The following is a 26,610-nucleotide window of genomic DNA, read 5'->3' as shown; positions in this document are numbered from 1 at the left end:
CAGCTAGTTATTCCATTCTCATTCTACACTTCCCACCCCATACCTGCTCCCTCAGAAAAATCCCTGAAACATATTAGAGGTGCACTGAAACTTGAGATGGAAAGAACTGACACCATTACAATATTGGATCTTGTAATCCATGACCATGGTGTTTCTCCTCATTTGAGTCTTCTTTAATTTTTCAATGACATTTTGTAGTTTTTAATGAACAATTACAGAAAACTACATTCCCTGATTAGGTTTATTTCTACATATTTTAATTTTACTACAATTGGCATCTTTATTAAATTCAGTTTTGGGTATTACTGCTAAATTCACATATTATTTCCACAGACTATCCATTCATTCTTTTGAATTTTCTACATAAACAAGCATTCTATGAATAATGGTTACACTTCTTTTAATTCTTATGCTTTTTATTTAATTCTTATGCTTTTAATTCTTATCCTTCCATCACTACACTGTCTAGTGCAATGTTGAAGAGAGAGGAGAACAAGGACCTTATCTTATCCAACCCCCTCTTCCCAGATCGATTGTCGCAAAGTTTTGTTTTTTATTTATCCTCATCCCACCTACTTCTAGGAAAGAATTCTTTATCAAATAAAAGCAATTTATGAAGTGGATCACTATGTGAAGAACAGGGGAAAGGAAATCTCTTGGCAGCATGTGAGCAAAGAACCTAAGGTCTACTTTGGTTTGCCTATCTCAGGTTCATAACAAACTTGAGGTTAAGGAACATAGCCAAGGTCAATACCTAGGCAATGCAGAGCTGCGCCAAACACAGCCTCCCCAGATAGAGCAAAGGGCACCAACAACCCAGATAGGATGAAGGAGGGAGCATGATAACAGAGACCAGGAGACTGAAGTGTTGGCAGGCACCTGGACAAAGAGATGTAATAGTAACTAGGAGCTCAGAAAATCGGTAAGGTCATAGTTCTTTATAATATACTAGATCCTACATGGTCACCAAAGTGATAGGGAGTGAATGAGATTATTTGGGAAAGAGTATAAGAGGGCTCAGCTTGAAATCCTGATAAAAAGCACATCTTTCTAATATTTTTCCATTGCCTCAATTAATTTCTCATAACTCTTTTGTCTTAGTGAATAAACTTCTGGAGCTACTAGAAATATTTGATTGAAGAACTTAAATGCTAAGAAGCCTTAATCTACTTTTCAATTAAATGACTGAGCAGCTTCCAACAATTTCTACATTCACTTACACATACACATACACTAAGATATTTACTTTCAAAGCTTATACATTTTCCCAAAAGACTTTCCAAAAGATGTCCATCCAAAGTAGTGACAAACAAAATCACAAAAATGGTATAATGTGAATGAAGATGTCTTTTTTTAAACAAATGAATCAATGTTTGGAAAGCCTGCCAATCTGTTATAGGACAGGGAGAGGGGCAGCCCAAGCCCCACAAACCTGCCTATTCTAAATGGGTTCTGCCATCCGCCGCATCAACACAAAACATATGAAACTTTAATGGGAAGGAACTTTAATACAACTAGGAAACAATACAGGTAAGGCAAAGAGTCTAGTTTCTAAATCAAGCACCCAAAGTTACCCATCCCCTCGTGGGTAAAAGTCCATCCATAATGGGAATGGCGCAGAGCAAGGCCCCAAAGCCTGCCACAAGTCTAAAGCATCTTCCAGTGGGGACCCACAGAAAAGGGTCAGAAACAACCAGACAGGCCCGGAAGGAAAAGAGCAAAATCAACATCAAGTTAAAAGCTGCCATTGTCACCTCCCCACGGGTCTCACCCATATCTGTGTCACCCAGTCCACGACCAAAAGACAAGCGCAGTTTCTTCACATATCTCTAGGCTCCATGCGCCTCCTCTAGGTCTCCTGGCTCCATCCTGCTTCCTTCCTCAGTCTCCTCTGCAGCTTCTCCTCTCCCTGCTCAGCTCCACCCTCCCTTGGGTGGGGCAGGGAATCTCCCCCTTTCCTGGGGACCACCCTGTTACAATCCCCCCTTTTAATTGCAAACAGGTTCTCCTCTTCTTGGTTCAGCTCTTTTTCAACTTTCTGGAAGAACTCCACACAAAGCCACACAATCAAACTCATGTCCAATTTTTTTGTTAAAACAGACAAAATCCCTATGGAAGTTATGCAAAAACAGACTCTAAGATAAGTAGCAAAAATTACTACCACTATTTGTTTGCCGTGTTGGTATCAAGGGGAGAGAAAATGTGACAAGTTAGCTTTGCTGGAAAAAAAATTGCAACCTTGCTGCAGATCCTGGTTACTCAAAACAAAACAAAACAAAACTTTGTGGATTCAGGACAAAATGCAGAAAAAAATTACCAGTATTATGTCAAAGAAAACTTGTAAATGTCAGGTGTATTTCCAGGTCTATTCAGTCCTTTGTAGGAAAGTTTTTTCTCTTAACAGTTCCATCCATAGGAATCTGTTGAGACCTTTTCTCCCTATATTTCCAGAAACAATTTCTGTAGATGTGAAACAATTGAATTATACAATTATACAATTAAAACAACTGAATTAATATTACAAGGTGACAATCACCATTGACAATTTACATACATACCAGATACTGAGGTTTTTGTTTTTATACACATTTTAGAGAACCACTGTTAACATTTTGTACATACCAAAGTTTTACCATTTTTCCCAAGTGACAATGCTTCCCTTCCAGTGTTACTTCATTAGGTAAAAGCCAAATAGAACAAATTCATCTAATGCCTTTCCAGGAGGAAAGACAGAAACTTTGTGGAGTGTCTCAGGAGCTCGACTGAGGTTCCACATAATTTCCTTGCATCAGCCAAATGACAGGCTACCAAATTTGTACTTGAATTTTGATTTCTGGGAAGCTTTGCCATAAATATCAGAAAATTAACAGAAACAACAATATTCAATGTCTATGAAGGCACCGGCTTAGTTCAGTAGCACAATGTTGACAATCAAACCATAACCTTTAGTTTTTCTCATAACTGGAGACTCTTTTTTTCCCAACGTCTATGGGCACCACGTATACCAATTTTTCAACCTCTCTAGGCCAAGACAGACACAAGGACATACAGACATACAACATATAGACAAAGACTTTTTTTTTTAGTTATGCCATGTAGAATGTTATGTAACTTCAGTTTTACTCCACAGGCTCAGAAAAAAAATGTCAAAGTCCAAAAAAAAATGTGGAGTATTGGCAGAAAACAGTGTCCAGTTGTCATCCTACAAACCTAAGACTTTGGAAATAGGAAGGAAAAGTTTTATTAATCACAAGAGTTACATGACCTTGTTCATCACCTTAGGGTTTTTAGTGTTCAAGCCTCTTTAGTAGAAGCCAATCCTGGGGTATCCTGTACAGCAGCTGAAAAAGCAAAAGTAACAGTTACTTTTAAGCAAAAGGAATCATCTCTTGTTAGCCACCAAGCAGGCACTCCTTGGGTTTCCTGGAATAGAACCTGAAAAAGCAAAATCAAAATATCATTAATTAACTTTCAATTAAAAGGAGTCATCTCCTTACTTCTGTTAGCCACTCTGGGACAGAAGCTGAAAGAGCAGATTCAACATCTAAGCACAGATTACACCTCCCCCACACTAGGGAGGGACAGCAACAACACAGGTATGAAAACCTGGTACAGTTACATGATGTACCCTAAAGAGTGCTTTCCACAACAGACCTTCCTCAGTAGGAAGCAGAAACTTAGAATCTTGTCTTACACCAGCAATTGAACAAATCCAGTATTCAAAATGGCAAACATGCCCAAAACAAACTGTGAAGACAAAATTCACAGTAGCAAATCCTTTCAGACTCAGACTAAATCTTGTTAATTTTTCTGATCCAGACTTTGCAAAAATTCAAGTTATCTCCAAGAATCCATCAAGGCTACCAGCAATTACCAGTTACTGCTTAAGGCTACTCTTTCCTTAACACCCAGGCACATATTTGCTAATTTAAACACCACTGCTCCACAATTGGCTGGCAAAATCCATCAGGCAGAGAGCAGGAAGTAGCCAAAGACAAAGCAACATACCAGTGAAGAACCATTATTGCCTTTAGAAATGCTAATGAGACAGCAGAGATTACAAAAAGAAAGAAAAAAAAGAGTTCCAAAGTCCTAGCAACAAGAACCTCTGAATTTTACAACAGCCTGCCAAGTGGCCTCAGACGCCATCTTTGATCTGGCCACATGGTCCAATGTACTGCCTAATCTTTTGAGTAAAACTGGCACAGAACAATTTCCACAAATTAAAATCTCCTAGCAAGTCACTACAAACAAATTACACACAAACACACATGAGACAGGGCAAGCTAGGGTTATTAGGCAGTTTTAGGGATAGTGCAGGAGGGGACCTCTGAAAAATTTAGGGAGGCTTCAGAGATAAGGACAAGCAAGGGAAAGTAACCCATTCCATTAGGAAAAACAAACATGCCAGGACCAAGGACAACATTGTTAATGCTGGTCCTGGTTTCCTTCAGGTGGTAAAGGGAGGCGGAGATTGGAGAAATGGAGAGTGGTTTAATTTATGGTCACATTAGAAGGGCAGCTGTTTAACTTCAATGCAGGGATGCCCATCCAGAAGACTGGGCCATAAATTTAAAGATGCAACAAATGGGGAAAGAGAAAGCTGTTAGATAAGGAACGTGAAGATCCCCCTACTCAGTAGCAAATTAAGTAAGACAGCCGAGAGCTAACCAATCACAACGAGACTGGGGCAGCTTTAGAATAATGAGGGAAAAAAGGTATATATTCCCTAAGACACGACTCCACTTTGGCTTCCTTGCCCCTCCCAGGCCTGGTTCCCTGGCCTGGGAGTCCCACTTTATTTCTGCTCTTTTTCTCCTCAATAAACTTTTTCTTTCTCTAAACAAACTGCCTCTTCTCGCTTGCTTGCCTGAGCGTCTGCGAAGTTCCTGCTGCGGCTTCGTGAGACACCAACCCGTGGGGGTCTAGCGGCTGGGGCTCAGAGCTGCCCTGCAGCCTGAAATCCAATCCCGGCTGGGAGACTAGGCCTGACAATTCCGGTATCACACAGAATCTTCACAAAGCCCAAGCCAGTTTTTCAACAGCAAATCGACATATGAAACAAACACACTGGAGAAACCAAAAATCATATTTGCGATTATGGTAGCCAGTGCCATAGGGAAGCCCAATTTCCCCATGGGGCTGACTAACCACGGATGGCTCTGTCCTAAATCACGTCGGACGCCAAATCTGTTATAGTGTTAGGGGGAAAAGGCTGTCCCAAAGCGATTCCATACAGGCTTTGTGGACTCCACCCCCACCCCAGGTCAAAGCCAAAGACACTGGGAACTCCAAAGAGCTGTTATAGAGCAACCCCGATATTAAACAGGTTCCTGGCTGTGGGTCCTCACCCGCGCGCTTTAAAGGGACTTATGAATACTCTACTACAGACACACACAAAAGGGTTAATAAAAGGTTTATTTACAAGAGAAAAAGAAATAAGGAAAATGTACAACTCAGGGAGAAAATAGGGAAATAAAGTCTTTAATGCGTCCTACCCGATCCGACGACCTGGAAACCCAAAGTCACTCTCAGAGCTGGCCTGACGCTGCGAGCTGGTGGAGAGCCAAAATGGGGGGCCCCCAAAGCCCACGTGTCTGCCTTTTGTATCCACCTGGCTGCTTAACCCCACCCTCAGGTCCCAGCCACCTTCCCTTTGGTGGTGATGGGATTTGGAGTTCCCAGTGTCTTTGGCTTTGACCTGGGGTGGGGGTGGAGTCCACAAAGCCTGTATGGAATTTGCTTTGGGACAGCCTTTTCCCCCTAACAATAGGACAGGGAGAGGGGCAGCCCAAGCCCCGCAAACCTGCCTATTCTAAATGGGTTCTGCCATATGCCGCATCAACACAAAACATATGAGACTTTAATGGGAAGGAACTTTAATGCAACTAGGAAACAATACAGGTAAGGCAAAGAGTCTAGTTTCTAAATCAAGCACCCAAAGTTACCCGTCCCCTCGTGGGTAAAAGTCCATCCATATGGGAATGGCGCAGAGCAAGGCCCCAAAGCCTGCCACAAGTCTAAAGCATCTTCCAGAGGGGACCCACAGAAAAGGGTCAGACACAACCAGACAGGCCCGGAAGGAAAAGAGCAAAATCAACATCAAGATAAAAGCTGCCATTGTCACCTCCCCACGGGTCTCACCCATATCTGTGTCACCCAGTCCACGACCAAAAGACAAGCGCAGTTTCTTCACATGTCTCTAGGCTCCATGTGCCTCCTCTAGGTCTCCTGGGTCCATCCTCCTTCCTTCCTCAGTCTCCTCTGCAGCTTCTCCTCTCCCTGCTCAGCTCCACCCTCCCTTGGGTGGGGCAGGGAATCTCCCCCTTTCCTGGGGACTGAAAGGTCCATGCAGGAAGCCAGAATGCAGGAGCCAACCAGGAAGCCCACCTGGGGGGATACCTGCCTGGAGGACTCAGACAATGAGCCTCCCCCCTCCCCCTACGAGTCTCATCTCAGACAAAGAACCTCTACCTGCCCTACAAACTTTTCCCACCGTACGAGCCCAACTACCCACCTGACCGCTCCTCGCCCTATAAAACCCTGCTTCCCCCTAACAACGTGCGCGACTCCACTGACCCCCGCCTTGGGTCTGTGAGGTCCGCCCGGGGCGCAATAAACTTTCCCTCCCTTTGAGAAATGTAGCCTGGCTCTCCTTTTCTTTACTGCGCTGAACCTTTCATCTTGGTGCCGCAAACCCGGGAAGGCCGTGTCCCCTGGCGCCGGGGCCGCCTTCTCGTCCCTGGGACCTCTCCTCTCCATTGCAGACATCTCACACCCACCACCGGCCTTAATCCTTGGGGTAAGTCACTGCCTGACCCTCCTTCCTGGGAGGCCCTCACCTCTGGCTATTCGGCTCCTCTCCTGACCCCCTACCTTGGTTGGCTGTTCCGTAAAACCGTGGGCCCACGTCAGCCAACTCCCGTACACCTAGACCCTGGATCTGGGGACGCCCTTCCAGACTAGGTGCCCGAATCCTAGGCGCAACCGAGCGGTGGAGACGTCCCCCTCGCTTGTCTGCCTCTGTTCCGAAGGCCAGGACCGAATCGGGGGACGCCGCGATTCGGGGCCTGTGCTCCCGACGGCCAGTTCAGGTTCGTGGGACGCTGCGTCCTGACTCTGTGCTCCCGTTAGTTGGGAAAGGAGCCGACTTAGTCATGGGGTCTGCAAATTCCAAGCCAAATTCTGGCCACCCCACTGGGATGCCTTCTCTCAAACCTCCTTCCGTTGGGACTAAGGCCACATAACGCCCTAAGCGTCTCGTCTTTTACTGCAACAGATAATGCCCTAAGCGTCTGGTCTTTCACTGCAACACTACGTGGCCTCAGTATCAATTGGACAATGGCTCCCACTGGCCCAAACATGGCACTTTTGACTTCTCGGTCCTTACAGACCTAAACAATTCTGTCACGGAAATGGAAAATGGTCAGAGATCCTTAGGGCCAGGCTGTCTTTCTCTTGCGCTCCGCCCCTTCCCTCCCTCCTGAAAACCTGCTGTACTTTCTAAGTCTCGAGACTCCTCTCTCTCTTTGCCCTCTGCAGACCCCTCCTCTGCATTCTCTAATCCTCTAAATTCTCAGTCTTCACCTCTTCCAGCTCCCCAATCCAGCCCCTCCCCCCCTTTCTTTTCACCTCCCAGCTGCCACACCCTCTCCCTGCTAATCCTCTTCTCCTTCCCCGCAGGTAAGTGGGTGGGACTGAAGGAGGAGTTAGAGTCCATGTTCCTTTCTCTGTCTGATCTCTCCCAACTTGAAAAGCATCTTGGCTCTTTCACAAACTATCCCACTACCTACACCTAAATTTCATTATCTTACCTTAGCTTATGACCTTACATGTCATAATTACATGTTATCTTCTCTTCCACCCTGACCTCTGACCTGTCCCCTAGCTGGTCTCCAACCGGCAGCGCCTAAACCTATAAACTTTCATAAGTTCTGAAAAATTACCCAGTCTTCCTCAAAAAAAAAAAAAAAAAAAAAACCCTCCTGACTTCCAAAGGCTGAGGATGGTCCTCAAACCCCTATCCAGGATCTGCTGAAAATGGCCTTTAAATTATTTAACAACCGGGAGGAACAGGACAGGGCAGAGAGGAAACTCCGCAGTCACCAGAAGGCTGAGCTTCAAGCTCAGGCCCCAGTAGATGCCTTGAGACCGCCAGGCCCTGCTCCTCCAACGACCGCAGCGCCTGCTGCCCAACAGAGGACGACAATGGGCCCCATGGGCCCCAACCAACCGACCGCCGCCGAAGCCTGCTTCAAATGTGGCCAAGAACACTGGTCCAGACAATGCCCCAACCCCCGCCCTCCGCCAGGACCGTGCCTCATCTGCAACGTCCAGGGTCACTGGAAAAGTGACTGTCCCTCTACGCCTGGCTGTGGTGGGCCAGTCCGTCCAGTACCTGCAACTTTTGTCACCAGCGGTCTTGTGTTTGGCGGCTGAGGACTGAAGAGACCCAGACTTATCAACTCCGATAACCTTTGAGGAGCCCAGGGTAACGGTCAAGGTAGCAGGTAAGTACATCTCCTTTCTGGTTGACACGGGGTCTACCTTCTCTGTCCTCCCCTCCTAATCCGGTCAAGTTTATCCTTCTCAGGCCTCGGTTACGGGTGTTGACGGCCTTCCTTCTCAGCTCAGGGACCACCGGTCCGCTCTTTCCTAGTCATGCCTTCTTGCCCCACACCACTCCTGGGTCGCGACCTCCTGACCAAACTCAGGGCTACTCTCTCATGGTTCCAACACCCTAGTGCTGCTCTCATCCTCCCACGACTCCAAACATCTCCTAATCCTTCTCAGGACTACCCGCTGTCTCCTTCCACTGTCAACCCCATGTTCTGGAATATCTCTATCGTGATCGTTGCCACCCATCATACCCAAGTCCTCATTCGCCATAAGGATCCCTCTTCTTTTCCCTCTCACCCCCAGTTTCCAATTTCCCTCATTCACCGTCAGGGTCTCAAACCCATCAGCCAACGACTCCTGGGAAAGGGACTCCTTACTCCTATCAACTCACCCTGTAATACTCCCATTCTCTCCATTAAAAAGCCTGATGGTTCTTATCCCTTAGTTCAAGACCTTCGCCTTATTAACGAAGTGGTGGTGCCTGGCCATCCTGTAGTGCCAAACCCCTACATCCTTCTATTTCACATACCGTCTCCTACCACACACTTCTCTGTACTTCACCTCAAAGGTATTATTTTTTTACCATCCCTCTGGATCCTCAATGTTACTTACTATTTGCTTTTACTTGGGAAAATCCGGACACACACCTCCCAGCAACTGGCCTGGACAGTCCTGCCTTAGGGTTCCCGGGACAGCCCTCATCTGTTTGGTCAGGCATTAGCCAGTGATCTCTCGACATGTCATACTCCACCCAGCACTCTCCTCCAGTGTGTTGCTGACCTCCTCCTCTGCCGTCCTTCTCTGCCACTGTCTCAGCAACACACTGCACAACTCCTCAGCTTCCTGTGCTCCAAAGAATACTGTCTCCCCATCCAAAGCTCAACTTTCAGTTCCCATAGTCATCTATCTGGGTCTTTGACTAACTCCTTCCTCCAAACAGCTGACAGTGGACCATAAACAGGCCATCCGGGACCTTCCCTCCTCTGAATCGACAAAACAAATCCTTTCTTTCCTAGGTTTGGTTGGATTCTTCTGACACTGTATCCCTAATTTTGCTTCCTTAGCCAAGCCACTGTATGATACAGCAAAAGCCTCCCTGAAGGACCTCTCCAATCCCCCGGAGAGTCCGCAGGGTCACACATATCCTTCTGAAGACACCTGTCCTTACCCTTCCTGATCCAGAAAAGCCTTTGCTCCTGTTCACAGCCGAACGTCGGGTTATGGCGGCAGGTGTCCTTTCCCAGCCTCTGAGCCCAGCTCTGCGTCCTGTCGCTTATCTCTCCAAGCAGATGGATTCCACTGTCAGGGGCTGGCAACCCTGCCCTAGAGCCCTGGCAGTGGCAGCCCAACTCACCCGAAAATCCCTCAAACTTACTCTAAAAAGACCCACCCAAGTACATTCCCCTCACCGCCTTCAGGACCTCCTGTCTCGCCGCTCGCTCTCCACTCTTACTCCTTCCTGCTTACAAAATTTCCGTATATTCTTTATCGAAAACCCTCTAGTGAGTCTCACTCAGTCTAATTCTCTCAACCCAGCCACTCTCCTGCCTGTCTCTGGTCCCCTTTCTGCCGCCCATTTCTGTCCTGAAATCCTGGAAGATACGCAAACTCTCCTTTGTCAGATGCCTCCTGTGTTTGTAGACTGGCAGCTCTTGTGAAGATGCACGCGGTCAGCGGAGGGCCACCTAGGCCACTGTTACCATCGATCAGGTAATCGACACAGAAAAACTGCCTGGAAGAACCACCTCCCAAAAGACAAAACTCATATAACACTTAACCAGGGACCTTACCCTCAGCAAACGTAAGAAAGTCAACATCTATATAAATTCAAAATATGCCTTCCTTATTGCTCACAGTCATGCTGCGATTTGGCAGGAAAGGGGGTTCCTTTCCACCAAGGGGTCCCCCATCATAAACGCTAAACTTATCCTTAAGCTTTTAATAGCCTTGCAGCTTCCAACTGAAGTCGCCATTATCCACTGAAAGGACACCAACTGACAATTCTTACGTTACCACAGGGAAAAACAAGGCGGATGCAAGGGCTTTTGCTCTCACAACTGACTCTGCTGCAGACCCTTCCCCTATCTATCAGTCCCCTCCATCACTCCGACTTAGGAGCCTAATGAGCGCCAATTCCTGAGTCTTCTCTTCTTCCACCCCTCCTTGAGTGCAAAAGTCTGACAAATATGTTCCTGTCGTCAAACCTATGCTTGCATGTCACCTCAAAGGGGAGTTCGCCTACCCTCTTTTGCAGCTCACCGACTGCGTGGACACCTACCGGGACAGGATTGACCTCTCCCTACTCAGCCAACTGCTCCAGGAACACACAGACCGGTACTTACCCAGTCCTGCCTCGGATCTCGACCCCCTCAACCAACCTTCCCTACCACTACATCCAGGAGACCAAGTCCTGCTCAAATCGCTTCAGCCAAAGCCACTGCAGCCTCGGTGGACCGGCCCACGCACGGTTATTCTCACCACGCCTACAGCAGTAACACTTCTGGGACACCCCTCCTGGCACCATCTATCACGGGTCAAACGTGCCCCTGAAGACAAACAGTATGTATGTTATAACCTGGCTCCTACTAGAATGTACATTTCTTGTCAAAATCTCCCCTAGTTCAGTATCCTGTGTATGGAAATTCAAAGTTCTGGAGACCTTTGTCTCAGGATCCACTGAGACCACCCACTAGGTGGGTACTGCGGAGTGCCCACAGGCCAGATGCACAGCACTTATCACTCTCACCCTAACTCTTTCATCGATTACTAACCCTATAAACACCTTGTTTTGTTTCTTTACCATCAAACCTTAGATCACTACAAAAACACCTATAGAGAATATGGGGGGTGCCCTTACCAGTCATGCACAGTGCACCTTCCAGACAAAGGCCAAATGTTCTCTCTGGTCCATCATAATACGGGCTTCAATATGAATCAAGTTAGCTATGCTATTTCAGATCCTTGGGACCAACGTTGGGTACAGGGAGTCCAAGCCGCAGTGTGCACTGGCTGGCATTCCTATCCAGTGGCAACACTGTCCATCTCAAGAGAATATGTCCCGACACAAAATGCCACAGTCCAAGTCTCCCAGGACATCCTCCATTCAGAACAAATCCTATAAAATTAGCTAACATCATCAGAAAAGACCGAGACACCCTCAACCTGGATTCATATAATCCAAAACGCTATAACCTTCCTAAATGATTTTTTTGAAACTAACACCTCCTCTTGTTTCCTCTGTGCTTCCCTTTGGAGGCCTCTACTGGCAGCAGGTCCAATTAATCTCAATACCACTACGACCAAGATAACGGATGCTGCTTGCCAGACTCCCCAACTCTCAGTCATCCTATGGGACTCCAATCACAGCTACCCCTGTTATCAAACTGATGCCCTTGTCAGCTTTCATTCCTGTGCTTCTAACATTTTGGTTACTTCTGTACTCCGAACAACAGCAAAGAGAAACTTTTTCTGGTGCAATGGCTCTCTCTCTCTCAGTGTATTAATTCTGCTACTCCAGGCCCACGTATCCAAGTCCTCGTGGTCCCACAGTTAGCTCTGTACAGACGGTCTGAGCTAGGTTAGTTATTCTCACCACATTGGACTAAGCGGGCAGCCTTTCTTCCAATCATGGTTGGAATCAGCCTGGCATCATCGATAGCAGCTGCAAGTATGGCAGGTGGGGCCCTGGGACACAGCCTGATTTCTGCCCAGGAATTTTATGAACAAATTGATACCTCCTTAGAAAAAACCTATGTTGTCTTCAACATCATTAAAAAGACAGCTCACCTCCCTGGCACAGGTCACTCTCCAAAACCAGCGGGCTCTGGACTTGTTAACAGCTAATAAAGGGGGTACCTGCCTGTTCCTCAGGGAAGAATGTTATTACTAGTAAAACCGGGGACTCCAACTCTCCGCTGACATGGTTTCCAAAATCCTATAGTATCATGGCTCCTCCCACTCTTGGGGCCAATACTAATGACAACCTTATTTTTTTCTTTTCGCTCCCTGCCTCCTAAAATTCATACAGGCTCACATTTGGGAAATGTCTCCTACCACCTTTAACCAACTCCTTCTCCACCCATATTCTCACATCCCTGCAGAAGACCCTCATAACCAGGCCTAAGCCACCCCCTTGATCTTCACCCCTTTTCAGCAGGAAGTAGCCAAAGAAAGAACCGTCACCCCTTTTCCTATCAACAAAAGGCTGGTATGAAAGGTCCATGCAGGAAGCCAGAATGCAGGGGCCAACCAGGAAGCCCACCTGGGGGGCAGGAATGCGGATACCTGCCTGGAGGACTCAGACAATGAGCCTCCCCCCTCCCCCTAGGAGTCTCATCTCAGACAAAGAACCTCTACCTGCCCCACAAACTTTTCCCGCCGTACGAGCCCAACTACCCACCTGACCTCTCCTCGCCCTATAAAACCCTGCTTCCCCCTAACAACGTGCGTGACTCCACTGAACCCCCGCCTTGGGTCTGTGAGGTCCGCCCGGGGCGCAATAAACTTTCCCTCCCTTTGAGAAATGTAGCCTGGCTCTCCTTTTCTTTACCGCGCCGAACCTTTCAGGGACCACCCTGTTACAAAACATGTCTAAAAAAGATATGTGAAAGCAATTTTATGAATGCTGACTGATGATACTGGGTTTACAAATGTAACCTAATCAGTGTGTCAGTTGTCTATGATATTAACTACAAAGGAATGTTAATATTTCTAATTTATTAAACATAATATTAAATGTACATCAGCAAACTCCAATAGGCTGAGTTAAAATTTTACATTCATTCCTTTAAAATGCAGTATTACTTGAGAGATTTAGTTCTACAGACATAGAGAATAAAAGTTTCCTAATCTGTCTTGACACTGTTATAGGACAAGGAGAGGGGCAGCCCAAACCCCGCAAACCTGCCTATACTAAATGGGTTCTGCCATCCGCCGCATCAACACAAAACACATGAGACTAATGGGAAGGATCTTTAATAAAACTAGGAAACAATACAGGTAAGGCAAAGAGTCTAGTTTCTAAATGAAGCACCCAAAGTTACCCGTCCCCTCGTGGGTAAAAGTCCATCCATATGGGATAGGCCCAGAACAAGGCCCCAAAGCCTGCCACAAGTCTAAAGCATCTTCCAGTGGGGACCCACAGAAAAGGGTCACAAACAACCAAACAAGCCCGGAAGGAAAAGAGCAAAATCAACATCAAGATAAAAGCTGCCATTGTCACCTCCCCACGGGTCTCACCCACATCTGTGTCACCTAGTCCACGACCAAAAGACAAGCACAGTTTCTTCACGTGTCTCTAGGCTCCATGCGCCTCTTCCAGGTCTCCTGGCTCCATCCTGCTTCCTTCCTTCCTCAGTCTCTTCTCCAGCTTCTCCTCTTCCTGCTCAGCTCCACCCTCCCTTGGGTGGGGCAGGGAACCTCCCCCTTTCCTGGGGACCACCCTGTTACAACACCAAGGCAAAGAAATGCATTTTTCTCAAAACCCACTCCAGGACTGAGGAGTGAGCCTCCACTGACTACAAGCATGAAGCAGCAAATCAAGAACACAGGGAAACTGTTCCCAGCAGCCTCACCTGCATCCTCCTCCTCCAGACTGGCATGATCTATTTCAATGTTTACCTCTGCTCCTCCAAGGATGGCCTGGAGTCGTTTTTGTTTTGCTGTTATCTTCTTTAGTTGTTGTTCCTTAAATAGTAAATATTGAATAAAGAAAACAGCAGTGAAGTGATTTATTGTTAAATACAAACAAAAGCATTACAAAAATCTAAAAACTTTAATCAAGAGCAAAAAAAAAAAAAAAAAAAACCACAAAATTTCACATAATGTTATTACTACAGAAAATCTGATTTGAGTCATTACCACTTTCCTAGCAGGAAGCAGGCCTCAGAGCTTTACATCAAGTAGGCATTCCTGTGCCCACTGCTCTCCTGACTGGCGGTTTTTTCTGTGCTGGGCACTTACGTTCACAGATACTGACTCCCCACTGACTGGGGAGGTAGCACTGCTCTAGTCAGTCCCCCCATTTCACACCAGGTAAGTCACTAAACTCTGTATTTCTGAGTAGCAATGAGTTAGGCAGTCAATAGGCTCTAAGGATAAGAAACATAAGCCCAACTGTTCAAACAACTGAAAAAGTCAGCCCCTTTTGATAATCTATCATATTTATGACTGATCTTTAGAGTAGTCTATCCAATCACAAAATTTTAAAAGGAAAATATGTTTTGATGTACACTTTTATCATACCCACCCCAGACTCTGTCTTGTGTCCTTATATATCATCAAAGCTCAGGTCTGTGACCATTCCTAGGATTTTCCCGATAAAATAGGCCTGTGGTTCATCTTCCCAAGGCAAAAATAATTAAACACTAAATAGTCTATTCCTAAGCATAAGAAAGCTGCTAAAGAATGACAGGGATATTTGAGTTAGACAAATGCCTAAAGTAGCCTAAATTTTGGTCTTCTCTGCTCCTTGAAACCCCAGCCCACAAGAAGCCCCAGGGCAGAGAAGGCCTAGGCAAATTCATTCACATACTCCAAAAGATCAGACTGATTTGGGGACAGCCTGGCTGCCTCAAGTCACGATAGTTCTGACCTTTGGACTGCTATTCTGGAAGTGAGAAAATATGGGGTGATGAAGACAATGGACTAATGAATGGAAAACAAAAGGTGAAACTGGGCCTATGTACTCCCTTCCCTACCCCAGAAAAGGTTAAGCTAAAAATGCAAGGATTCTACTTGTTACAATGAATCAAATGCAGACACAAGAATATGGACTAGTCATTTTGAATGTCGGAAATAAAATTATCAAAACTAGTCATTCTTACCTACTACAAAGTATTTTTATAAAGCATAGATTCTAAAAAATGTTTCAAGGGCCTCCCCGATTGAGCGCTGGGTTGCAAAGCTGCCCGCAGCCTCTGCAGCGCCAGTTCGATCCCCAGCAACCAGGCAAGGGTCCCATATGGCGCGCAGACCTCTCCTGCTGCCAGCTGCTCCCCTCAGCAGTGTACTTTGGTCCTTCTGCCTGTTCTGCTCCCTGCTCTGGCTCTGGTGAATTCTCTCACCCTCCCGCGCTTCTGACCATACCCAGTGCTTGTATAAATAAATAAATATATCTTTAAAAAAAAAAAAAAGAAAAAAGAAAAAAGATTTTAGGGCCTCCCCGGTGGCGCAGCAGTTGAGCGCTGGGTTGCGAAGCTGCCGGCGACCTCTGCGGCGCCGGTTCAATCCCCAGCTGCTCCCCGGCCACCAGAGGAGGGTCCCACATGGCGCGCAGACCTCTCCTGCCGCCCGCTGCTCCCCTCAGCAGTGTACTTTGGTCCTTCTGCCTGCTCTGCTCCCCGCTCTGGCTCGGGTGAATTCTCTCACCCTCCCGCGCTTCTGACTGTACCCAGTGCATGTATAAACAAAACAAACAAACAAATAAATAAATAAATAAAAACATGCCTCTATAAATAAAAAAAAAAAAAAAAATTAAAAAAAAAAAAAAAAAGAAAAAAGATTTTAAAAAAAAAAGTTTCAAAGCTCATAAAAACAATTTCCTAAATAAGATATTCCCTACCCTTAAGTGTTATCACTCTAAGTGCAGACCCAGCCAGTGTGGCTGGCTGGTGACAGCAATACCTACAGCAGCCTCCCAGGACAGTGAACATGAGTGTGTGAGCAGTGATGGTGACATCAACAGGGAACAGAGTGTAAACAATCAGTGCAAGCAGGAGCTAATCAGAAGAAAGGAAAGTTAGGCAAGACAAGGGATCAGCATGCCAAACATGAGCCTAAGCTGGGTGAAGCAAGACAGACTATGGGAGTACACTTGATTAAGGAGGCTCTCAGAGCCAAAAAGGGAACTTAGTCTCAAATAGGTATGTGTGTTTATGTGTATATTTAGGTCTATATTTTAAAATACTCTTTAACACAGATTGCAAAAAGAAAACAGCTAAAATATTAAACATACAAAGAAACTAAAAAATCTTATTATGAGTATTTGCTTCACATCTTATACTTTTCAGAATACTTTCTAAATATTAAATTAGTCTAAATGATGACTTTTTCAAAAATGCAGTATTTAATGTGTTATTTAGAGTCACCTTATTATACTTCTGTCGTTTTACAGAATCTAGTTTCCTGTTGATGTCTCTGTTGGTGGCAGCTTGAGGACTAAGTTGTTCGATAATTTTATTGATTTGCCTTAGGGATGTTGTACATGACCTGAAAAATAAAATAAAATGTCTATTTTCCACTCTGATAACATTTTTTTTTAAAGAGAGAAATGCTAAAAACATGTCTGTTTTTACTTCTATTAACTAAAAGATGAAATAAAATTAAACCAGCACTCACATTCTTTTTAGCTACTAACAGAACTGGAAAGGTTGTTAGAAGTGGAATATGACCTCTAGTGTTTTCCTTCTCTCTGGCTGATTTAAATCAGCTCATCCCCAATTATTAGCTAATACATTCAGTCTACAAGCATTTTTAAGTATCTGCTTTATTAAAGTGATTGTACTAGAACAATGTGCAGTAAGTTGTCCTTTTATATGAGAAAAAAAAAAAAAGCATACTTTTTAAGGAAGGTAGAGCAACTTCCCATATAACCCCTGCCCCAAACATGTAGAGCCGCCTCCTCCTCCCATTATCAACTATGCATAGGTTTTAAAAACTCATTACGGAAGTTCCCCAAAGTCTGGAAAAGTACTAAATATGCTCTAACAGTTTCTTATATAAGCGAGGCATCTATGACAATATTTTTCGTTCACATGACTGGAAGTGTGATGCAGTAGCATCACACTTGTAGTGTGAAGGTGAAAAACATTTATAATAAATTACTCCTAAAATAGACTCCATAGAATTGTTTAGCTCAACTTTGAAAGCACTTATGTAATTGCCTGACGCATATAATTTGCTATTTGTATCCTTTGCAGATTGTAGGATAAGACGTCATCAATGCAAGTTACTGGTGGTCTAAGCACCACGTGTCAGCATCAGTCTAGTGTTCCCCTGCCTTGTGACCCTGCAGCACTCTCCTTTGTCTGTCACCTCTGCAAGTAGCAGACACATTTCCAAGGTCAAAGGTAAAAGTTTGCTCATTACAAGGAGTCAAGGTCCTCACACCTGAAGGTCAGACTACAATGGCCAGAGAACACCTGCTATTCAAGAGGCTAAAGAACATAACAGGAAATTTAGCAGAAAACATGTCCTTGAAGTGCCAAGAGCCACTGGTACCACAGCCTCTTCCTCCGGGTACCCAATATCTCCACGTTGCTCCCTTGCTATGATCCCCCAACCACCCCCATATCAGCAGCACCATTCTTTGCCTTTCTTTTGCTTCTTGACTTTGCCCACAACACTGCCCAAGAAAGGGCAAACTGTCAATGCAGAGCGGGCTCACTCTGCTACACTAGCCCAGGTCCAGAGCCCACCCACCTGCCCATGATTATTTATGCTCATCAGAGCCCACGTGTTTCTGTTTCTCCTCTGAAACACAAATGAAGTCTCCATGGTACTTCATCTTTCCTTACAGAGCTAAAAGTAGGACAGAAAAAAGGAAAAGCAGGGAGATGTTTCTCATTTCTAGAAGTGTAAATCTGAAAAACTGCCACAAGATTAACACTCAGTTTAGGGACAAAACACTGCAAAGAAACTACAGAACAGAGAAAACCTGGCGGGGGGAGGCAGGGACAGATGTGTCTCCATCATGTCAAGTAGGACCATTCAGCACTTCAGGTCCTGTGTCTGACAGCCACTCTGTGCACAGGCGAGTCTGTCCTCAGGCACCAGAACAGCATTTCTCTGTAAGACATTATGCCTAACAGACTGTGGCGGGCTGGACACAGACCCTAGCTACTGTATATGGTGCTGCCCCTGAGGGAAAGGGCTGGGTCTCAAACACCAGGTCAAGACGGTCCTTAATGCCTCCATTCTGATCAAGAGGTACTCAAAATCTCCTAAGTTTTTGGAGTACTACAGCTATTATCTGAATTCCTCTGTTATATGTAAACACAAACCCTGATGTCAGGAAGAAGGTCCACACTCACGTGAGGTCATCCAGGACTGAACGATATTCCTTCTCTGCATCGGCGAGCTGGGCCACCCGGCTGGCCTCATGGATTGCGCTATCCACCTGCTGAAGCACACCTTGCTCCAGCACGTCCTGGTCATAGACATCCACGCCCAAGCCCTGAAGTTCAAGGGCTTGTGCACTCAGCTCCACTGTCTGGATCTGACTTCTGTCAATGTGTAGCCGGGCCAGCCCTTTCTTGGGAACCTCTGACGGACACCCTTCCGTGGAAGTGGATGGCCTGTTAGCAGAGGAACACGAGGGAAGACTCTCCTCCATCTCTGCGTCATCATTTTCTTGCTTGATTGTCATTTCTTCATGCTCACTGACATATTGACCTTGAAAGTGGTCTTGCTCTTGGGTTTGGCTCAGTTGGGAGATTCCCTCATTTGGCATCCTCTACAGACTAAAAGGAAAAAAGAAATTTTAATAAGCCTTTTGGTTTTGTAGAATTGGTATTTATGTAGTTTCTTAAGTATCTTAAAGTAGAATGATTTCCCAAACATTCAAGTTTCTACTTATTCTTTTTTTTTTTTTAAAGATTTATTTATTTATACAAGAACTAGGGTACAGTCAGAGGCACGAGAGGATGAGAGAATTCACCAGAGACAGAGCAGGGAGAAGAACAGGCAGATGGACTGAAGGCAGGAGAGGTCTACCACCCCATGTGGGTTTCTCCCTGGCCGGCCGGGAATCGAACCCCTACCGCAGAGGATGCGGACAGCTTCACAGTGCAGCGCTCAACCCGCTATGTCACTGGGGAGGCCCTCTACTTATTCTTTTTGTTAAAAGGGCACAGACTTTTTTCTTCTTGAGTTCTGATAATAGACAAGAAGGAAGGAGAAATGGGGCCATCAGGGCAGCCTGGCAACCAAAATCCTCAGGGATTGCCAAATCTTCTCCAAGTCATCTGAAGTCATCAAACTGCTGCTTCCCAAATTGGCATCTTCACTGCATCATGGCACAAATGATTACAGTGGCATGATCAACTGTAATATGCAGATTCAACAACATAAAGAGAGAACTTCTATACCAATCTAACACTGGAAGCTTTCAAGTTGAATATTGGTGGCAATAAACTCTCAGACCACTCAAATGAGAATCTGAGAAAAATTAATTAAAATATTCTCAAAAACTACTTCAACTCGGGCCTCCCTGGTGGCACAGCGGTTGAGCACTGGGTTGCGAAGCTGCCCGCGGCCTCTGCGGCGCCGGTTCGATCCCCGGCTGCTCCCTGGCCACCGGCGGGAGGATCCCACATGGCGCACAGACCTCTCCTGCCGCCCGCTGCTCCCCTCAGCAGTGTACTTCAGTCCTTCTGCCTGCTCTGCTCCCCACTCTGGCTCTGGTGAATTCTCTCACCCTCCCGCACTTCTGACTGTACCCAGTGCATGTATAAACAAAACAAACAAACAAATAAAATAAATAAATAAATAAATAAAACATGCCTCTATAAAAAAAAAAAAAAAACCTACTTCAACTCAATACATAATATATCTCAGGCATTAAATTGGCAAAAACATAAAGCCTCATAATATGAAGTATTATTACTTACTGCTGGCAGGAATATAAATTAGTGAAGCTCTCCTGGAGGCTAATTTAGCAGTATCTATAAAGACTAAAATGCACACAACTTTTGGCCAGCTATTCCAGTGTTACTTATTCCAGCAAAACATTCAGATATATATAAGGATGTTTACTGTAGCATGTTTTTACTACTTTAATGGAGGTATTAAGTATTTTCAGTGGTACTAGTATAAAAGCCAAGTAAAGTGAAAAAAATCGCATAGGATGAACACCTTTATGTTGAAAAAATGTGTATCCACTACTGTGCATGTGAAAAAGTGAATTGAAAACACATATTAAGCCGCAACAGTTAAGAAAAGGAAGCAAAAAGAACAAGGAGGATTAAAGGGGAACTTTCGCACTTTACATGACTCTGCCTGCTCAGAAACTCCCTGAATGAAAATGCATTCACCATACTATCTGTGTAACTATTCAGTGAACACATAAAAAGGCAATCAAGAGGCAACCTCGGAGTTTTTTTAATTAAACTTATTTTCTTACATCATTGTTAATGTTTCTACAGTATTTGATTTCTCCCCTCAGGTGTAGTCCCCATTCTCCTAGATTAATTCTCCGTAGTCCCCATTCTCCTAGTCCCCATTCTCCGTATCTGTAATTCATCCTTCCTCCCTTGTGCTCCTCCCTTCTGTTTTGACCCCTCTCATCCCACTGCTGTATGCCTTAGATCCATGGTCAGCTTGCAAGTTTGTCTTTTTCCCAATCCTTTGTTCAATTTCTCTATATTCCACATATAAGTGAAACCATCCAATATTTATCTTCTGCCTTCTGCTTATTTCACTTAGAATAATCTCTTCCAACTCCATCCATGTTGCCACAAATGGCATTAATTTTCTCTTTTTTAATCATGAGGGAGTCTTATTTTTTATTTACTGTGAATAAAGTAAGTTTTCTTTCAGCACTGACACTTTATTTCTATGAAATGATCATTAAATAAGATACCAGCTGCCCAGCACTAGCATACAAATTTGCCAAGATCTTAGTCCAGTGGCTCATTCTCTTGTAGAGGAGAAGTATATCAGTAACAACACTGTGGGGCAAGTCTGCAGGAGCGGCAACAGCAAGAGGTCATTTGGATACAAGATGGGATAATACATTCTGTCTGGAGCAAGAACCATGTACAAGCTGAGATTTGGATACCCAGCCCTGGGCCTGATATACAGGAGGTGCTCAATAATGAAAGAAAGTAACGGTCAAAAAGAAGCCTAAAATAACAAAAAGTCTTGTTTTGATAACTGAGTCAGTGATGAATTCAATTACAAAAATGAGACTCTCAGAAAGAAGTAGGTGAGAACTAGGGAGAGGGGCTGGTGGAGAGCTTGTAAGAGATCAGTAATGTGTCCAGCAGGAAGTCAGGAATACTACCCTGAGCTCCAGAAACAATGGGACAAGATGTGCACACATTGGGGCCTCCCTGGTGGCGCAGCGGTTGAGCGCTGGGTTGCGAAGCTGCCCGCGGCCTCTTGCAGCGCCGGTTCGATTCCCGGCTGCTCCCCGGCCACTGGAGGAGGGTCCCACATGGCGCGCAGACCTCTCCTGCCGCCCGCTGCTCCCCTCAGCAGTGTACTTCGGTCCTTCTGCCTGCTCTGCTCCCCGCTCTGGCTCTGGTGAATTCTCTCACCCTCCTGTGCTTCTGACTGTACCCAGTGCTTGTATAAATAAATAAATAAATCTTTGAAAAAAAAAAAAAAAAAAAAAAAAAAAGATGTGCACACATTGGCAGTCAGAACAAGGATCCCAATCAGTTAGAAGAAGCTAACACTGACAAGGCTAAGTGTAGAACAGAATAAGAAAGTTCCTCCGTTTTGGGGCCTGCTCATTATTTTCAGGAGAAAGGGTGAGCTTGTTGCTCATTTAATTAGTCTCCATATTCAACAAAGAACAAGATTCTAGCTCCAAGTCTTCAAACTAGTTGAGCAAGTATCTGAAAGATGACTAGGAGTTAAATAGGCCAAAGGTGGTGTGAACTTTTTGCAACGAAACAATATACATGATTTCAAAGACTTTAGGAGCTGGTGTGTTTGGGAAAACAATAAGGGCTGGAGCACAGTGAGAACTGACTGACGTTATTTTACATGAATAACCTAGTTAAAAGAACTGGTAAGGGCTGCATTCACTGAATGACTCTTACACTTATCTTCTAACACTCCTCAAAGCTTCATCATCTGTGGCCAGGAGCAAGCTGGATTCTGGTTTGAAGGTCTGGTTGTCAACACACATTGCTTGGGGGGGGGGGTAGGGAAGATTAAATAAAGGTGGAGGGGTGGGCAAGGCTCAGGTCACACAGGGCTTGGGGAAACATGAGCTTGGGTTTAACACCAAGTGTAATGGCATGACTTATGAGTTTTAAGCAGGGTGATGGTAGCATGCCCCAATTTGTTTACAAAAGATCACGAAGGCTACTGTACGGATAATGGGTTGGAGAAAACAGTGCAAAGAGGAGATGGCAGGAGACACGGGTGAAACGTGACGGCCGCTTGGGGCACGGTGACAACAGTGAAGATGGATGGAAACCATGTTAGGACAGCATGTCTGTGAAGACTGCACAACCCGCCTCCACTCACTCCTCCCGTCCAAGTATCAACACCCACAGCGGCTGACTTGTATGTATCCCGATTTTCTCTTTCTAGTAACACCTCCGATACTGAGTTTAACAGAGACCAACCAGGGTCGGGCTGCCTCTGCGCGGCGGCCAGACACAAAGCTGGGGAGTTGATGCCAGGTCCGGGCTGACGCCCGGGGTGGGGGGGGGCAGGGGGGGCGGAGAGGCCCCTGCCACCCCAGGTGAGCGCGCCGCGCCGTCACTTCCGGTCGCAGGCGCGCCGACACGCAAAGCGCGCGCCCAGCTCGAGCCCACTCCCGTCCGCTCGCGCGGATGGATTCCTTCACTCCGACCAGGGTCCCAAGACCGGGTCGCGGGCATCTGGGAGGCTCAAACGGGACCCAGACACCTCCCCCCCGACGTTCAGCCCGGCCGCCGGAACACTCACCCCGGGGGCGCACAGACGCCGGGAGGGAAACGCAGACGTCGCCGCCGCCTGCCGCCGAGGGACCCGACTGTGATCGGCCACGGCGCATGCGTCCTCGGCCTTCCGAAGCCCCGCCCACAGCGGTGACACCGGCCGGGACTAGCGCGAGGGAAGCCCAGGGCGCAGGCGCCGCCGAGTGCGCTTGACCCTGCGGGCGAGACCACGTGGTGTGGGGAACGGCTGTAACCCCGCCTGCTGCCGGGGAGCTGGGTGTGAGTGTCCTCTTGGTGAGGGCTGCGGTTTGGGGCTGGAGCTTCACTCCTGGTGAAAAGTGCCCCCCTAGTAAGGCGGTTAGAAGAATGAAAAGAATATCCCCGGAGAGGGATGGCGGGTGGGGAAGTGTGCAGGCGGGCCGTGGGCGTGGAGTGCTTGCAAGTAACCGTGCGTTACAGCGAGAAAGTGAGCTTGGGGGAGCAAGGCTTGCGCGCCCCGCATTTAGGTAACCGTGCGAGCTCGGCGTTGTGACCTCTGGATCTCGCAAGGCTTTGAGCACGCGAAGAAGAAGGGTTAAAAAGCCCCCACTTAGCGCCACTCTGTGGGGCAGGACTGGGGAGGGGGCCGGAGGAGAGATGGGGGGTACTTAGATGGCCTGGTTAGTAAGTCAATCACTTAATATCTGTCAGCAGATCAAGGAGGTAGGGAGGATTTTTGAGCCCGGTGAGAATTCTTGCTGGAGCAGTTGAAGAAACAAAATACCCACACTTAGGTTCAGAACAAAGGGAGGAAATTGAGCTATGCCTTAAGGAGTAGCAGTGATGAGTGGTAGCTGTGAGCAAGTTCTCAGCTCAGGGATTCTGGTGCTGGCAGAGGGTAGGTTTTCCAGGGATCAGGAACAGAAAGTTCTCAGGGAGTTGCGGTGAACAAGGAAAAGATTTTTGGGGTTTGGGTAGCGAAGGGCCTTTGAGTCCTAGGGCAAGTCAGGGTTAATTAGGCAGCTTTGGTGACAGTACTGACAGGGACTCCGGAGAGTTAAAGAGGCTTCTGAGGTACTGACAGTACATTCCAAGAGGTGCTAACCAAAACATACTCCAGAGATGAGGGCAGAAATCTAGAAGGTTAATGGTGGCAGTGTATTTTAAGGTTAGTGGGGACAGTAACTTTTAAGACCTTGAACACGGGAGGGAAGGAGAAACTCAGGTATGAGCTGGTGAAATGGGCACATCTGCCCAGAGGTGTATAGCCCCTAGGGAAAAGGTTTGCATACCCCTAGATTTGGGCCCATAAAGGATTCTTTGCCCCTCCCAGGTACAATGCACCTGGCAGTCATTGCTTTCTTCCTTTGAATAAACTGTTCTTTACTTTCTTGAATAGTTTGCTTCTTGAATAAAGTTTGTTTCTCTCTGCTAGCTTTTCTAAAAAGTTTGTGAATTCCTTCTTTACAGCTTCATGGGACAAGTTCAACACGAAATGGGGGTTGGGAAGTGGACTTCATAATGCTTATTAATATCACCATCTTTCTCCTGTTGAAGCATTAATCCTCATAAAAATGAAATTTGTTTTTTGTAAAGGGATAAAGTTCTGTTCTCTCCCAAAAAAAATGTTGAGAACAGAGAGACAATTGAGAAGACACTCATTTTAATGATCGAATGTGAAAGCAGAGTTTCCTTCAGTTACACAGTGGTTCACAACTGTTTTGGGAATGCAGTCCCTTTTTTAATGTGTACTGTTTTGGAGAGGCCCCGAGTTTCAGTCAGAATTGTTGACAATTTATAATATCTTTCACAAAGGTTTGGGCAGGATATGGGGAAACAACTCATGAAGGTAAAGTGTCCCAGGGGCTAGCAAAGAGCTTTTCCCTTCTGTTATGGACTGAATTGTGTCCTTGCAGATTCTGTTGAAATCCTAACCCCCAGTACCTCAGAGCAGAACTGTATTTGGAGACAGGGTCTTTAAAGATCGAAAGAGGGGCCTCCCCGGTGGCGCAGCGGTTGAGCGCTGGGTTGCAAAGCTGCCCGCAGCCTCTGCAGCACCGGTTTGATCCCCGGCTGCTCCCTGGCCACCAGAGGAGGGTCCCACATGGCATGCAGACCTCTCCTGCCACCCGCTGCTCCCCTCAGCAGTGTACTTAGGTCCTTCTGCCTGCTCTGCTCCCCGCTCTGGCTCTGGTGAATTCTCTCACCCTCCCGTGCTTCTGACTGTACCCAGTGCTTGTATGTATGTATGTATAAATCAATCAATCAATAAATAAATCTTTAAAAAAATAAAAAAATAAAGATCGAAAGACCTTTAAGTTTAAATGTCATTAGCGTGGGTCCAATCCCAATATAACTGGTGCCTTTATAAGAGAGATTAGGACTCAGACAAGCACAGAGTAGACTATTAAGGACAAAGGGAGAAGGATGGCCATCTACAAGTAAAGAAGAAAGTCTGGGGAAAAACCTGCCCTGCCAACACCTGGATCTCAGACTTCTGGCCTCTGCAAATGTTAAGATATTTAATTTCTGTTGTCTATGGTACCACTTTATGGCAGCCATAGCAAATCAATACACCACCCCTGAGCCTGAAAGGATGATGGGAAGATAGAGGTTCAAAAGAAAATAGCTGAGGGCCTCCCCAGTGGCGCAGCGGTTGAGCGCTGGGTTGCGAAGCTGCCCGCGGCCTCTGCAGCACCGGTTTGATCCCCGGCTGCTCCCCGGCCACCAGAGGAGGGTCCCACATGGCGCGCAGACCTCTCCTGCCGCCCGCTGCTCCCCTCAGCAGTGTGTTTCGGTCCTTCTGCCTGCTCTGCTCCCCGCTCTGGCTCTGGTGGGTTCTCTCACCCTCCCGTGCTTCTGACTGTACCCAGAGCATGTATAGACAAAAACAAACAAACAAACAATAAATAAAATAATAGAAAAAACATGCCTCTATAAAAAAAAAAAAAGAAAATAGCTGAATGGACAAGAGAAATGCACACTTGCCCTTGGTCACTCAGCAAGAGGGAGCTAAATACCCTGGTCTCACCATCTTATATTATTGTATCTGCTGGTATCTAATCTCCCATTAGTCAAAACCTACCAAAAGCCAGACAGCAAGGGAGCATGTTGAGGCCTGTCCATATAGGTCAGCCTCTTAAGGAACAGGAGAGGGTAAAGAGATGAAGAGTAAGTCTGGAGCATAAAAACAAGAACACAACACATCATATCCCACCCATTTGTAATTATCCTCTAAATAGCCCTTTAATTTAGAAAAGGCATAATGATGTCAAGTCATTAATTCAATAAAGCTATTTGGGTGAAGTGTAGTTAATTACAGGTTTTATGTACTCTCTCTAGGCCTAAGAGTAGTAATAAGGTCACATTAACAGTGATAACTCAGATTTTGATGAATTCTCAGGATGCCTCT

General features: G+C 46.0%; 1 protein-coding gene across 1 annotated transcript in view; it reads right to left on the bottom strand.

Annotated features, from left to right (window-relative positions):
• LOC119234313 (DNA excision repair protein ERCC-6-like) overlaps positions 1 to 23,330 on the bottom strand; it is a 46,204-nt gene extending 22,874 nt beyond the window's left edge. The window contains exons 1-4 of the mRNA XM_054690514.1: positions 23,248 to 23,330; positions 18,651 to 19,079; positions 16,707 to 16,827; positions 14,193 to 14,304 (exon numbers count right to left, since the gene is read on the bottom strand). Coding sequence (XP_054546489.1) covers positions 14,193 to 14,304; positions 16,707 to 16,827; positions 18,651 to 19,069 — 652 coding nt within the window. The 5' untranslated portion in view covers positions 19,070 to 19,079; positions 23,248 to 23,330. The remainder of the gene's footprint in view (positions 1 to 14,192; positions 14,305 to 16,706; positions 16,828 to 18,650; positions 19,080 to 23,247) is intronic.
• Positions 23,331 to 26,610: the final 3,280 nt, after the last annotated feature.

Source organism: Talpa occidentalis, unplaced genomic scaffold (assembly GCF_014898055.3).
Source record: "Talpa occidentalis isolate TD23 unplaced genomic scaffold, MPIMG_talOcc4v2.1 talOcc4.8, whole genome shotgun sequence".
Classification (NCBI taxonomy): domain Eukaryota; kingdom Metazoa; phylum Chordata; class Mammalia; order Eulipotyphla; family Talpidae; genus Talpa; species Talpa occidentalis.
This window is presented reverse-complemented; position numbering and strand designations above follow the sequence as displayed.